General features: G+C 39.2%; 1 protein-coding gene and 1 long non-coding RNA gene across 30 annotated transcripts in view; one reads left to right on the top strand and one right to left on the bottom strand.

Annotated features, from left to right (window-relative positions):
* Positions 1–14,049, top strand: part of pcdh15a (protocadherin-related 15a) — a 759,862-nt gene that overhangs the window by 725,757 nt on the left and 20,056 nt on the right. For 7 of the 29 annotated variants that reach the window (XR_012388482.1, XR_012388480.1, XR_012388476.1 and 4 more), the window contains one exon: positions 3,228–3,263. The exons of 19 other annotated variants lie outside the window; for them this stretch is intronic. Coding sequence is in view for 2 of the 10 variants with exons in the window: in XM_017358710.4 (XP_017214199.1) it covers positions 3,228–3,263 (36 nt within the window). In the remaining 8 variants the exon portion in view is untranslated. Of the gene's footprint in view, positions 1–3,224; positions 3,264–14,049 lie in introns of all 29 variants that reach the window. 3 more of the 29 variants (XR_012388477.1, XR_012388469.1, XM_073919397.1) reach the window with 1 other exon arrangement.
* The window catches only part of LOC141377060 (uncharacterized), a 43,164-nt gene continuing 30,462 nt past the window's right edge, over positions 1,348–14,049 (bottom strand). The window contains exon 3 of the long non-coding RNA XR_012388919.1: positions 1,348–3,373. This is a non-coding gene — a long non-coding RNA (uncharacterized lncRNA). The remainder of the gene's footprint in view (positions 3,374–14,049) is intronic.

Here is a 14,049-nt window from a genome sequence, read left to right as displayed (position 1 = left end):
GAAGTTAAATACTTCACATCAAGGGCAAAGTTTGCTCATTGACATTGGTGGGGATGGCCCTTACGGGTGAATCCAACAACAAGGGTCCAATAAGTAGTAGATATTGTACCCCATAATTCAATTCTATTTCTATAGTGCTTTACAATGTTGATTACATTGTAGATACATTGTAGATCAAAGCAGCCTAACATAGAAGTTCTAGTAAACTTAAAACTGGGTCAGGCCAGTTTTCACAGTTTTCAGTGTGGTTTAAAAGTGTACAAACAGTGAAGAGCAATCTGAAGGCCATACTACTGTGACAGTTGGGGTAGGGCAGGGGTCTCAAACTCAAACTGGTGAGGGGCCATATCAGTGACTAACAATTCATATGAGGGCTGTTTTAACATTGTAGCACACGAAATATGTGGAAACCTGATGTAATTGATGCACTCAGACATTCTTCTCCAGAGTGTCAAAGCTCCTTTTTGTTTCTTTTTGTAAATATTGAAGAGGTAGTTTAAAAGGCTATAAAAATACTACAATTTAATGAAAGCATGATAATAATAATTATTATTTCCCAATCAATTGTTGCTTAAACAAAGGTTTAACAGATAGCGTAAGACAGCAGATTGCAGCTTGGGTAACTTTAGTGACTTTACTAATTGTTCTTCTCAATATCATTCGTTTTTGTAAAACTACAACAAAGAGGGGGAAAGTATGTATATATTCACATTTACTTTAACATGTTCAATTCAGCCAGCAGTAAAGTTTTACTAATGCACATTTATTTGTACAAATCTTAATATGAATATTATGAAAATCTGTTAATGAGACCATTAGAAATCGAATATTAGGAAAATGATCCTATTTACACGACCAGCATAACATGTAAGCCATGGAGAGGTGTTTGTACAACAAAAACAGGTGGTATAAAACTGATTATAATCAAATGACCCTTGATTGTTTCCAAAAAAAAAATAGAGCTTTAGTAAAAGTAGAGCACTTATGGACATACAGATGAAGTCTGTAGAAGTCTGAAGAATTATTAGCCCCCTGAATTATTAGCCCCGTTTATTTTATCCCAATTTCTGTTTAATGGAGAGAAGATTTTAACACATTTCTAAACATAATAGTTTTAATAACTCATTTCTAATGACTGATTTATTTTATCTTTGCCATGATGACAGTAAATAATATTTGACTAGATATTTTGAAGGCACTTCTATACAGCTTCAAGGGACATTTAAAAGCTTAACTAGGTTAGTGTAATTAGGCAAGTTATTGTATAACCATGGTTTGTTCTGTAGACTATCAAAAATATACAGCTTAAAGGGGCTAATAATTTTGAACTTAAAATGTTTAAAAATAAATAAATAAATAAATAAAACAGCTTTTATTCTAGCCGAAATTAAGAAAGATTTTCTCCAGACATACTGTGAAAATTTCCTTGCTCTGTTAAACATCGTTTGGGAAACATTTGAAAAAGAAAAAACATTTCAAAAGGGAGGTAATAACTCTGACTTCAACTGTAAATGGTCCCAAACCTTTAAGAGTTCCTATATTCTATTGAACACAAATGAAGACATTTTGATGCTGAAAACCTGTATCCATTGACTTCCATAGTAGAAAAAAAAAAAAAAAACTGTGCAGGGCTCAACAATAAGGACTGCCCGGTGGCCCGGGGCCAGCGTGTGAGATGCTCTGGACAGTAGACAAGATCGTTACTGGCCCGATCGGGCCAGTGCTGCCTTGTCACTAAAGTTTAATTTGCCTGTGACTTATTGTCAATTGCGTGCAAATACAGTACAATTGTGAAACAGTGTTTTCAAGCCTTCAAATGCTACCTTCTCAGTTCTTCTTATCTGATTGGATGTTGTCAGCACATTATTTTTTTCCGTATCAACCAGTACAGCGAAGAGACTGCAACATGGCGGTAACATCAAATGATTATGCTAAAGGGAAAACATTTGTTTCTAACGTCCTGGAAGCAGACATTAACGAGGGTGCACCATGACAAAAAAAAATTAAATGATGTTTTGTACAGTTTGCCGTCAGTTTGGCAGGTCAGCCATCTTTTGTTTCAAAACACTTAGAATTTTTATCATTATACATTTATTAACATTTTTAAATATTTTAATTCTAGATTTACAAACATTTTGACTTTTTTTTTTTTTTTTTTTGTGGTTAAGGAATACCTATTAACTTTTTTTGGTGGGGCCAGTGAAAATATTGGCAGGGCAAGTAAAAATCTGAACCACTGGTCTGATTGGGCCAGTAGAAAAAAACCTTAGCGTTGAACCCTGCTGTGGAAGTCAATGGTCACAGGTCTTTCTGAAATACCTCCATTTTCTTCAACAGAAGGAACTCTTGCAGGTTTGGAATAAGTGAAGCTAGAGTAGATGATAATCACCTTTTTGTGTTTGGGTCAACTATGCCTTTATCATGTGATCCATCATTGTATTAGGTTTGTTGAAATGAAACTTCACAGACACATTTTGACTTGGGAAAAAAAAGCATAATATGACCGCTTTGAAATGTTCCTGCATGAATATGAATGATACCACATCATAATGGTGACTTTCGCTTGAGACTGCACATCTTCTATCTTCTATCAGAAAATATATAGAGAAAAATCTAGTTCTATGCACAGCTGATTTAATGTATAAAGCTTTTTCTTTAATAATTCAATAGGTAAGAGTGCCTTGCTCATTTGTCACTTCTGACTGCCAATGGTGCCTTGAGAGAGTCATTAACTAGAATCACAATGAGACAGCAATAGAAACTTTACCATTAAACTTACATTTACACCCTAGTAAAGAGTGTAAATTGAAGAGTCCCGTCTTATCTTAGCTCTGCCCGCACACATAATTCTGCTCCATGAATGTGTCACGTCAGTGTTAATGCATATAGGTTGTGTATGCATGCTGTCAAGCACGACCTTTTCTGACCTTTCAAGCACTTTAGCTCTTAAAGTTTGCAGTATTTCCTAAGACGCAACATTTTTTCCTCATCTGCATGTCTGCCATTATCTTTCTCACCAAGAGCTCTTTTTTCCTCCCCCTCTATCCTGTTTTGAATGCACATCTTTTTGCTGTCATGTTGCGGGTCTGATCATTCTTTTTAAATGTATGCAGCGACATCTTCTCTTGCTATTCTCTTTGTCTTTGTCTTCTTTTCTGTGCTGCTTCTCATGTATTCACTCTCAGTATCAGATCTTTTTTTCTCTCTGTTTGTGACTGTGCCAGCAGCAGCAGCTGTTGAGACCCTCTCTGCTCCGGCCTGAGGTAGCATTTCGGTTTTTCTGCATGCATTTTCACAGTTCTCCTTCTTGTGTTTTGATATATCTTCTCCGTATTTTTTTTTTTTTTTTACCACAGATCTCTTTTTTATGACCCTGTAACATAAATTTTGACATATGGCAGGGTTAAGTTTATGTACACTCTTAAACATTATGCTTCTTTATTCTTCATTTTCCGTCTAGAGCCTTTAACATCCATAGTAACTTTCCATTCTTAAAAGGCCAACGAGTTCTTTACACTAAGGAATAAAATGCATAACTATTCTTTTAAAAATATTCTAGGATTACAACATTCTTTAAAATATGTTCATTTGCGTTCAAACAGTCAAAAAAGTTTGAAACAAGTAGGGGAATAAAGTTTTCAGGAACCCATTTGTGTGCATGATTACTGTACATACTGTACATAATCATGTGTTAAAACTGTACAATTGTTTATAAAGCAACCCAGCAGACACACAATGTCATAAGATTTTAATATTAGGTTAGATTTAGGTTGCCAGAATCTAAGGATCATGTTATTTTGAAGTCCAATAACGATGTGAAAATATAGCTGCAAGCAGCAATTAAGGGGCCAAGCACTTTTGGCCATAAGGTGGCGCTGCTCCAGACGTTTTTGAGTACTTTCAGGGCATGGGGTTGAAGATGCATACCATGTTTTGTAATGATATGTGAATGTGTTGGTAAAATATAGCATTTTTGGCCAAAAATCAAAATGGGCGACGCCCAAAATGGCTGACCTGTGAAAATCAGACATCATTCGACTCGGCATGCTCTGCCGGATGTAATGAGACCAGTTTCATGAGTTTCGGACGAAAGGTTGAGACGTTATATGCCAAAAAGCAAGTTTTTAGTATCTCCGGACCACTAGGGGGCAGTGCGCCGAAACTCCGCAATTAACCTTAGACCCTAGTTGTCATAACACACACCAAGTTTGGTGTAAATCGGTGAATGCATTACAGAGATATCGCCTCAAGTCCATTTTCGCAAGTTCTACGTTAAATTAGTTCGCAAGTTAAACGAAAACGGTTGGTCTAATCAACTTGAATTCCATAACTTTTGGTTGGCATGGTCTGTAGATCATGTGATTCAATTTTGGTGAAAATCGGAGACACGGCCTAGGACGAGTTCGATCAAATAGGTTTTTCAAAAAATTTAAAATAGCGTGAAAAAATTCATGACGGAAAATGACGTCATAGGGTGGGTTTGAATCGGACTGAGCCAAGGAATCGGAGGCAAAAAGAATTTTGATTGTAGCCCATTCGGTTCAAAAGTTATCATGATAAACATACGTGAAAGTTTGGACAAGTGGTGGCGCTAGAGAGTTTGATTTTGAGACTTCATAATTGGCCTGATTAATGTTAATACTGGCCTCTATCATTGTGCCAGATGCATACCATGTTTTGAAATAATATGTGAATATGTTGGTAAAATATAGCATTTTTGGCCTAAAATCAAAATGGGCGACGCCCAAAATGGCTGACCTGTGAAAATCAGACATCATTTGACTCGACATGCTCTGCCGGATGTAATGAGACCAGTTTTATGAGTTTCGGACGAAAGGTTGAGATGTTATAAGCCAAAAAGCAAGTTTTTTATATCTCCGGACCACTAGGGGGCAGTGCGCCGAAACTCTGCCTGTAACCTCAGACCCAAGTTGTCATAACACACACCAAGTTTGGTGTGAATCGGTGAATGCGTTACGGAGATATCGTCTCAAGTCCATTTTCGCAAGTCCTTCGTTAAATTTGATCGCAAGTTAAACAAAAACGGTTGGTCTAATCAACTTGAATTCCATAACTTTTGGTTGGCATAGTCTGTAGATCATGTGATTCAATTTTGGTGAAAATCGGAGAAATGGCCTAGGACGAGTTCGATCAAATAGGTTTTTCGAAAAATTTAAAATAGCGCGAAAAAATTCATGACGGAAAATGACGTCATAGGGTGCATTTGAATCGGACTGAGCCAAGGAATCAGAGAAAAAAAGAAATTTGATTGTAGCCCATTCGGTTCAAAAGTTATGATGATAAACGTATGTGAAAGTTTGGACAAGTGGTGGTGCTAGAGAGTTTGATTTTGAGACTTCATGTTTGGTCTGATGAATGTTAATACTGGCCTCTATCATTGTGCCAAATTATACAACTTTCCCGCATACGCCTATATGGGCTGCCATTCAAATCCGGCGGAAGAAACGGAAGAAGAATAATAATAAATATAGCTGCAAGCAGCAATTAAGGGGCCAAGCACTATTGGCCATAAGGTGGCGCTGCTCCAGACGTTTTTGAGTACTTTCAGGGCATGGGGTTGAAGATGCATACCATGTTTTGTAATGATATGTGAATGTGTTGGTAAAATATAGCATTTTTGGCCAAAAATCGAAATGGGCGACGCCCAAAATGGCTGACCTGTGAAAATCAGACATCATTCGACTCGGCATGCTCTGCCGGATGTAATGAGACCAGTTTCATGAGTTTTGGACCAAAGGTTGAGACGTTATAAGCCAAAAAACAAGTTTTTAGTATCTCCGGACCACTAGAGGGCAGTGCGCCGAAACTCCGCAATTAACCTTAGACCCTAGTTGTCATAACACACACCAAGTTTGGTGTGAATCGTTGAATGCGTTACGGAGATATCGCCTCAAGTCCATTTTTGCAAGTTCTACGTTAAATTAGTTTGCAAGTTAAACAAAAACGGTTGGTCTAATCAACTTGAATTCCATAACTTTTGGTTGGCATGGTCTGTAGATCATGTGATTCAATTTTGGTGAAAATCAGAGACACGGCCTAGGACGAGTTCGATCAAATAGGTTTTTCGAAAAATTTAAAATAGCGCGAAAAAATTCATGACGGAAAATTACGTTATAGGGTGGGTTTGAATCGGACTGAGCCAAGGAATCAGAGGAAAAAAGAATTTTGATTGTAGCCCATTCGGTTCAAAAGTTATGATGATAAACATATGTGAAAGTTTGGACAAGTGGTGGCGCTAGAGAGTTTGATTTTGAGACTTCATAATTGGCCTGATTAATGTTAATACTGGCCTCTATCATTGTGCCAAATTATACAACTTTCCCGCATACGCCTATATGGGCTGCCATTCAAATCCGGCGGAAGAAACGGAAGAAGAAGAAGAATAATAATAATAATAATAAATATAGCTGCAAGCAGCAATTAAGGGGCCAAGCACTATTGGCCATAAGGTGGCGCTGCTCCAGACGTTTTTGAGTACTTTCAGGGCATGGGGTTGAAGATGCATACCATGTTTTGTAATGATATGTGAATGTGTTGGTAAAATATAGCATTTTTGGCCAAAAATCGAAATGGGCGACGCCCAAAATGGCTGACCTGTGAAAATCAGACATCATTCGACTCGGCATGCTCTGCCGAATGTAATGAGACCAGTTTCATGAGTTTCGGACGAAAGGTTGAGACGTTATAAGCCAAAAAGCAAGTTTTTAGTATCTCCGGACCACTAGGGGGCAGTGCGCCGAAACTCCGCAATTAACCTTAGACCCTAGTTGTCATAACACACACCAAGTTTGGTGTGAATCGGTGAATGCGTTACAGAGATATCCCCTCAAGTCCATTTTCGCAAGTTCTACGTTAAATTAGTTCGCAAGTTAAACGAAAACGGTTGGTCTAATCAACTTGAATTCCATAACTTTTGGTTGGCATGGTCTGTAGATCATGTGATTAAATTTTGGTGAAAATCGGAGACACGGCCTAGGACGAGTTCGATCAAATAGGTTTTGCGAAAAATTTAAAATAGCGCGAAAAAAGTCATGACGGAAAATGACGTCATAGGGTGCGTTTGAATTGGACTGAGCCAAGGAATCAGTGGAAAAAAGAATTTTGATTGTAGCCCATTCGGTTCAAAAGTTATGATGATAAACATACGTGAAAGTTTGGACAAGTGGTGGCGCTAGAGAGTTTGATTTTGAGACTTCATAATTGGCCTGATTAATGTTTATACTGGCCTCTATCATTGTGCCAAATTATACAACTTTCCCGCATACGCCTATATGGGCTGCCATTCAAATCCGGCGGAAGAAACGGAAGAAGAAGAAGAAGAAGAAGAAGAATAATAATAATAATAAATATAGCTGCAAGCAGCAATTAAGGGGCCAAGCACTATTGGCCATAAGGTGGCGCTGCTCTTGAAGTTTTTGAGTACTTTCAGGGCATGGGGTTGAAGATGCATACCATGTTTTGTAATGATATGTGAATGTGTTGGTAAAATATAGCATTTTTGTCCAAAAATCGAAATGGGCGACGCCCAAAATGGCTGACCTGTGAAAATCAGACATCATTCGACTCGGCATGCTCTGCCGGATGTAATGAGACCAGTTTCATGAGTTTCGGACGAAAGGTTGAGACGTTATAAGCCAAAAAGCAAGTTTTTAGTATCTCCGGACCACTAGGGGGCAGTGCGCCGAAACTCCGCAATTAACCTTAGACCCTAGTTGTCATAACACACACCAAGTTTGGTGTGAATCGGTGAATGCGTTACAGAGATATCGCCTCAAGTCCATTTTCGCAAGTTCTACGTTAAATTAGTTTGCAAGTTAAACGAAAACGGTTGGTCCAATCAACTTGAATTCCATAACTTTTGGTTGGCATGGTCTGTAGACCATGTGATTAAATTTTGGTGAAAATCGGAGACACGGCCTAGAACGAGTTCGATCAAATAGGTTTTGCGAAAAATTTAAAATAGCGCGAAAAAAGTCATGACGGAAAATGACGTCATAGGGTGCGTTTGAATTGGACTGAGCCAAGGAATCAGAGGAAAAAAGAATTTTGATTGTAGCCCATTCGGTTCAAAAGTTATGATGATAAACATACGTGAAAGTTTGGACAAGTGGTGGCGCTAGAGAGTTTGATTTTGAGACTTCATAATTGGCCTGATTAATGTTAATACTGGCCTCTATCATTGTGCCAAATTATACAACTTTCCCGCATACGCCTATATGGGCTGCCATTCAAATCCGGCGGAAGAAACGGAAGAAGAAGAAGAAGAAGAAGAAGAATAATAATAATAATAATAATAATAAGAACACTAACGAAAGCAATAGGTGCCTACGCACCTACGGTGCTTGGCCCCTAATAATAATAAGAACACTAACGAAAGCAATAGGTGCCTACGCACCTACGGTGCTTGGCCCCTAATAATAATAAGAACACTAACGAAAGCAATAGGTGCCTACGCACCTACGGTGCTTGGCCCCTAATAAATATAGCTGCAAGCAGCAATTAAGGGGCCAAGCACTATTGGCCATAAGGTGGCGCTGCTCCAGACGTTTTTGAGTACTTTCAGGGCATGGGGTTGAAGATGCATACCATGTTTTGTAATGATATGTGAATGTGTTGGTAAGATATAGCATTTTTGGCCAAAAATCGAAATGGGCGACGCCCAAAATGGCTGACCTGTGAAAATCAGACATCATTCGACTCGGCATGCTCTGCCGGATGTAATGAGACCAGTTTCATGAGTTTCGGACGAAAGGTTGAGACGTTGTAAGCCAAAAAACAAGTTTTTAGCATCTCCGGACCACTAGGGGGCAGTGCGCCGAAACTCCGCAATTAACCTCAGACCCTAGTTGTCATAACACACACCAAGTTTGGTGTGAATCGGTGAATGCGTTACAGAGATATCGCCTCAAGTCCATTTTCGCAAGTTCTACATTAAATTAGTTCGTAAGTTAAACGAAAACGGTTGGTCTAATCAACTTGAATTCCATAACTTTTGGTTGGCATGGTCTGTACATCATGTGATTCAATTTTGGTGAAAATCGGAGACACGGCCTAGGACGAGTTCGATCAAATAGGTTTTTAGAATAATTTAAAATAGCGCGAAAAAAGTCATGACGGAAAATGACGTCATAGGGTGGGTTTGAATCGGACTGAGCCAAGGAATCAGAGGAAAAAAGAATTTTGATTGTAGCCCATTCGGTTCAAAAGTTATGATGATAAACATACATGAAAGTTTGGACAAGTGGTGGCGCTAGAGAGTTTGATTTTGAGACTTCATAATTGGCCTGATTAATGTTAATACTGGCCTCTATCATTGTGCCAAATTATACAACTTTCCCGCATACGCCTATATGGGCTGCCATTCAAATCCGGCGGAAGAAACGGAAGAAGAAGAATAATAATAATAAATATAGCTGCAAGCAGCAATTAAGGGGCCAAGCACTATTGGCCATAAGGTGGCGCTGCTCCAGACGTTTTTGAGTACTTTCAGGGCATGGGGTTGAAGATGCATACCATGTTTTGTAATGATATGTGAATGTGTTGGTAAAATATAGCATTTTTGGCCAAAAATCGAAATGGGCGACGCCCAAAATGGCTGACCTTTGAAAATCAGACATCATTCGACTCGGCATGCTCTGCCGGATGTAATGAGACCAGTTTCATGAGTTTCGGACGAAAGGTTGAGACGTTATAAGCCAAAAAGCAAGTTTTTAGTATCTCCGGACCAGTAGGGGGCAGTGCGCCGAAACTCCGCAATTAACCTTAGACCCTAGTTGTCATAACACTCACCAAGTTTGGTGTGAATCAGTGAATGCATTAGGGAGATATCGCCTCAAGTCCATTTTCGCAAGTTCTTCGTTAAATTAGTTCGCAAGTTAAACGAAAACGGTTGGTCTAATCAACTTGAATTCCATAACTTTTGGTTGGCATGGTCTGTAGATCATGTGATTCAATTTTGGTGAAAATCGGAGACACGGCCTAGGACGAGTTCGATCAAATAGGTTTTTCGAAAAATTTAAAATAGCGCGAAAAAATTCATGACGGAAAATGACGTCATAGGGTGGGTTTGAATCGGGCTGAGCCAAGGAATCAGAGGAAAAAAGAATTTTGATTGTAGCCCATTCGGTTCAAAAGTTATGATGATAAACATATGTGAAAGTTTGGACAAGTGGTGGCGCTAGAGAGTTTGATTTTGAGACTTCATAATTGGCCTGATTAATGTTAATACTGGCCTCTATCATTGTGCCAAATTATACAACTTTCCCGCATACGCCTATATGGGCTGCCATTCAAATCCGGCGGAAGAAACGGAAGAAGAAGAATAATAATAATAATAATAATAATAATAAATATAGCTGCAAGCAGCAATTAAGGGGCCAAGCACTATTGGCCAAAAGGTGGCGCTGCTCCAGAAGTTTTTGAGTACTTTCAGGGCATGGGGTTGAAGATGCATACCATGTTTTGTAATGATATGTGAAAATGTTGGTAAAATATAACAGTTTTGGGCAAAAATCGAAATGGGTGTCGCCCAAAATAGCTGACCTGTAAAAATCAGACATCATTCGACTCGACATGCTCTGCCGGATGTAATGAGACCAGTTTTATGAGTTTGGGACGAAAGGTTGAGACGTTATAAGTCAAAAAGCAATTTTTTTGTATCTCCGGACCACTAGGCGGCAGTGCGCCAAAACTCCGCATATAACCTCAGACCCTAGTTGTCATAACACACACCAAGTTTGGTGTGAATCGGTGAATGCGTTACGGAGATATCGTCTCAAGTCCTTTTTCGCAAGTTCTACGTTAAATTTGATTGCAAGTTAAACGAAAACGGTTGGTCAAATCAACTTGAATTCCATAACTTTTGGTTGGCATGGTCTGTAGACCACGTGATTCAATTTTGGTGATAATCGGAGAAACGGCCTAGGACGAGTTCGATCAAATAGGTTTTTCGAATAATTTAAAATAGCGCGACAAAATTCATGACGGAAAATGACGTCATAGGGTGCGTTTGAATCGGACTGAGCCAAGGAATCAGGGGAAAAAAGAATTTTGATTGTAGCCCATTCGGTTCAAAAGTTATCATGATAAACATGCCTGAACATTTGGACAAGTGGTGGCGCTAGAGAGTTTGATTTTGAGACTTCATATTTGGTAAGATTATTGTTAATACTGTCCTCTATCATTGTGCCAGATGCTTACCATGTTTTGTAATGATATGTGAATATGTTGGTAAAATATAGCATTTTTGGCCAAAAATCAAAATGGGCGACGCCCAAAATGGCTGACCTGTGAAAATCAGACATCATTCGACTCGACATGCTCGGCCGGATGTAATGACACCAGTTTTATGAGTTTGGGACGAAAGGTTGAGACGTTATAAGCCAAAAAGCAAGTTTTTTGTATCTCCGGACCACTAGGGGGCAGTGCGCCGAAACTCTGCAAGTAACCTCAGACCCTAGTTGTCATAACACATACCAAGTTTGGTGTGAATCGGTGAATGCGTTACAGAGATATCGTCTCAAGTCCATTTTTGCAAGTCCTTCGTTAAATTTGATCGCAAGTTAAACGAAAACGGTTGGTCAAATCAACTTGAATTCCATAACTTTTGGTTGGCATGGTCTGTAGATCATGTGATTCAATTTTGGTGAAAATCGGAGAAACGGCCTAGGACGAGTTCGATCAAATAGGTTTTTCGAAAAATTTAAAATAGCGCGAAAAAATTCATGACGGAAAATGACGTCATAGGGTGGGTTTGAATCGGACTGAGCCAAGGAATCAGAGGAAAAAAGAATTTTGATTGTAGCCCATTCGGTTCAAAAGTTATGATGATAAACGCATGTGAAAGTTTGGACAAGTGGTGGCGCTAGAGAGTTTGATTTTGAGACTTCATGTTTGGTCTGATTAATGTTAATACTGGCCTCTATCATTGTGCCAAATTATACAACTTTCCCGCATACGCCTATATGGGCTGCCATTCAAATCTGGCGGAAGAAACGGAAGAAGAAGAAGAAGAAGAAGAAGAATAATAATAATAATAATAATAATAATAATAATAAGAACACTAACGAAAGCAATAGGTGCCTACGCACCTACGGTGCTTGGCCCCTAATAAGAACACTAACGAAAGCAATAGGTGCCTACGCACCTACGGTGCTTGGCCCCTAAATATAGCTGCAAGCAGCAATTAAGGGGCCAAGCACTATTGGCCATAAGGTGGCGCTGCTCCAGACGTTTTTGAGTACTTTCAGGGCATGGGGTTGAAGATGCATACCATGTTTTGTAATGATATGTGAATGTGTTGGTAAAATATAGCATTTTTGGCCAAAAATCGAAATGGGCGACGCCCAAAATGGCTGACCTGTAAAAATCAGACATCATTCGACTCGGCATGCTCTGCCGGATGTAATGAGACCAGTTTCATGAGTTTCGGACGAAAGGTTGAGACGTTATAAGCCAAAAAGCAAGTTTTTAGTACCTCCGGACCACTAGGGGGCAGTGCGCCGAAACTTTGCAATTAACCATAGACCCTAGTTGTCATAACACACACCAACTTTGGTGTGAATCGGTGAATGCGTTACAGAGATATCGCCTCAAGTCCATTTTTGCAAGTTCTACGTTAAATTAGTTCGCAAGTTAAACGAAAACGGTTGGTCTAATCAACTTAAATTCCATAACTTTTGGTTGGCATGGTCTGTAGATCATGTGATTCAATTTTGGTGAAAATCGGAGACACGGCCTAGGACGAGTTCGATCAAATAGGTTTTTCGAAAAATTTAAAGTAGCGCGAAAAAATTCATGACGGAAAATGACGTCATAGGGTGGGTTTGAATCGGACTGAGCCAAGGAATCAGAGGAAAAAAGAATTTTGATTGTAGCCCATTCGGTTCAAAAGTTATGATGATAAACATACGTGAAAGTTTGGACAAGTGGTGGCGCTAGAGAGTTTGATTTTGAGACTTCATAATTGGCCTGATTAATGTTAATACTGGCCTCTATCATTGTGCCAAATTATACAACTTTCCCGCATACGCCTATATGGGCTGCCATTCAAATCCGGCGGAAGAAACGGAAGAAGAAGAATAATAATAAATATAGCTGCAAGCAGCAATTAAGGGGCCAAGCACTATTGGCCATAAGGTGGCGCTGCTCCAGACGTTTTTGAGTACTTTCAGGGCATGGGGTTGAAGATGCATACCATGTTTTGTAATGATATGTGAATGTGTTGGTAAAATATAGCATTTTTGGCCAAAAATCGAAATGGGCGACGCCCAAAATGGCTGACCTGTGAAAATCAGACATCATTCGACTCGGCATGCTCTGCCGGATGTAATGAGACCAGTTTCATGAGTTTCGGACGAAAGGTTGAGACGTTATAAGCCAAAAAGCAAGTTTTTAGTATCTCCGGACCACTAGGGGGCAGTGCGCCGAAACTCCGCAATTAACCTTAGACCCTAGTTGTCATAACACACACCAAGTTTGGTGTGAATCGGTGAATGCGTTACAGAGATATCGCCTCAAGTCCATTTTCGCAAGTTCTTTGTTAAATTAGTTCGCAAGTTAAACGAAAACGGTTGGTCTAATCAACTTGAATTCCATAACTTTTGGTTGGCATGGTCTGTAGATCATGTGATTCAATTTTGGTGAAAATCGGAGAAACGGCCTAGGACGAGTTCGATCAACTAGGTTTTTCGAATAATTTTAAATAGCGTGACAAAATTCATGACGGAAAATGACGTCATAGGGTGCGTTTGAATCGGACTGAGCCAAGGAATCAGGGGAAAAAAGAATTTTGATTGTAGCCCATTTGGTTCAAAAGTTATCATGATAAACATACGTGAAAGTTTGGACAAGTGGTGGCGCTAGAGAGTTTGATTTTTAGACTTCATATTTGGTATGATTATTGTTAATACTGTCCTCTATTAATGTGCCAGATGCATACCATGTTCTGTAATAATATGTGAATATGTTGGTAAAATATAGCATTTTTGGCCAAAAATCAAAATGGGCGACGCCCAAAATGGCTGACCT

Source organism: Danio rerio, chromosome 13 (assembly GCF_049306965.1).
Source record: "Danio rerio strain Tuebingen ecotype United States chromosome 13, GRCz12tu, whole genome shotgun sequence".
NCBI classification, from domain to species: Eukaryota; Metazoa; Chordata; class Actinopteri; order Cypriniformes; family Danionidae; genus Danio; species Danio rerio.
This window is presented reverse-complemented; position numbering and strand designations above follow the sequence as displayed.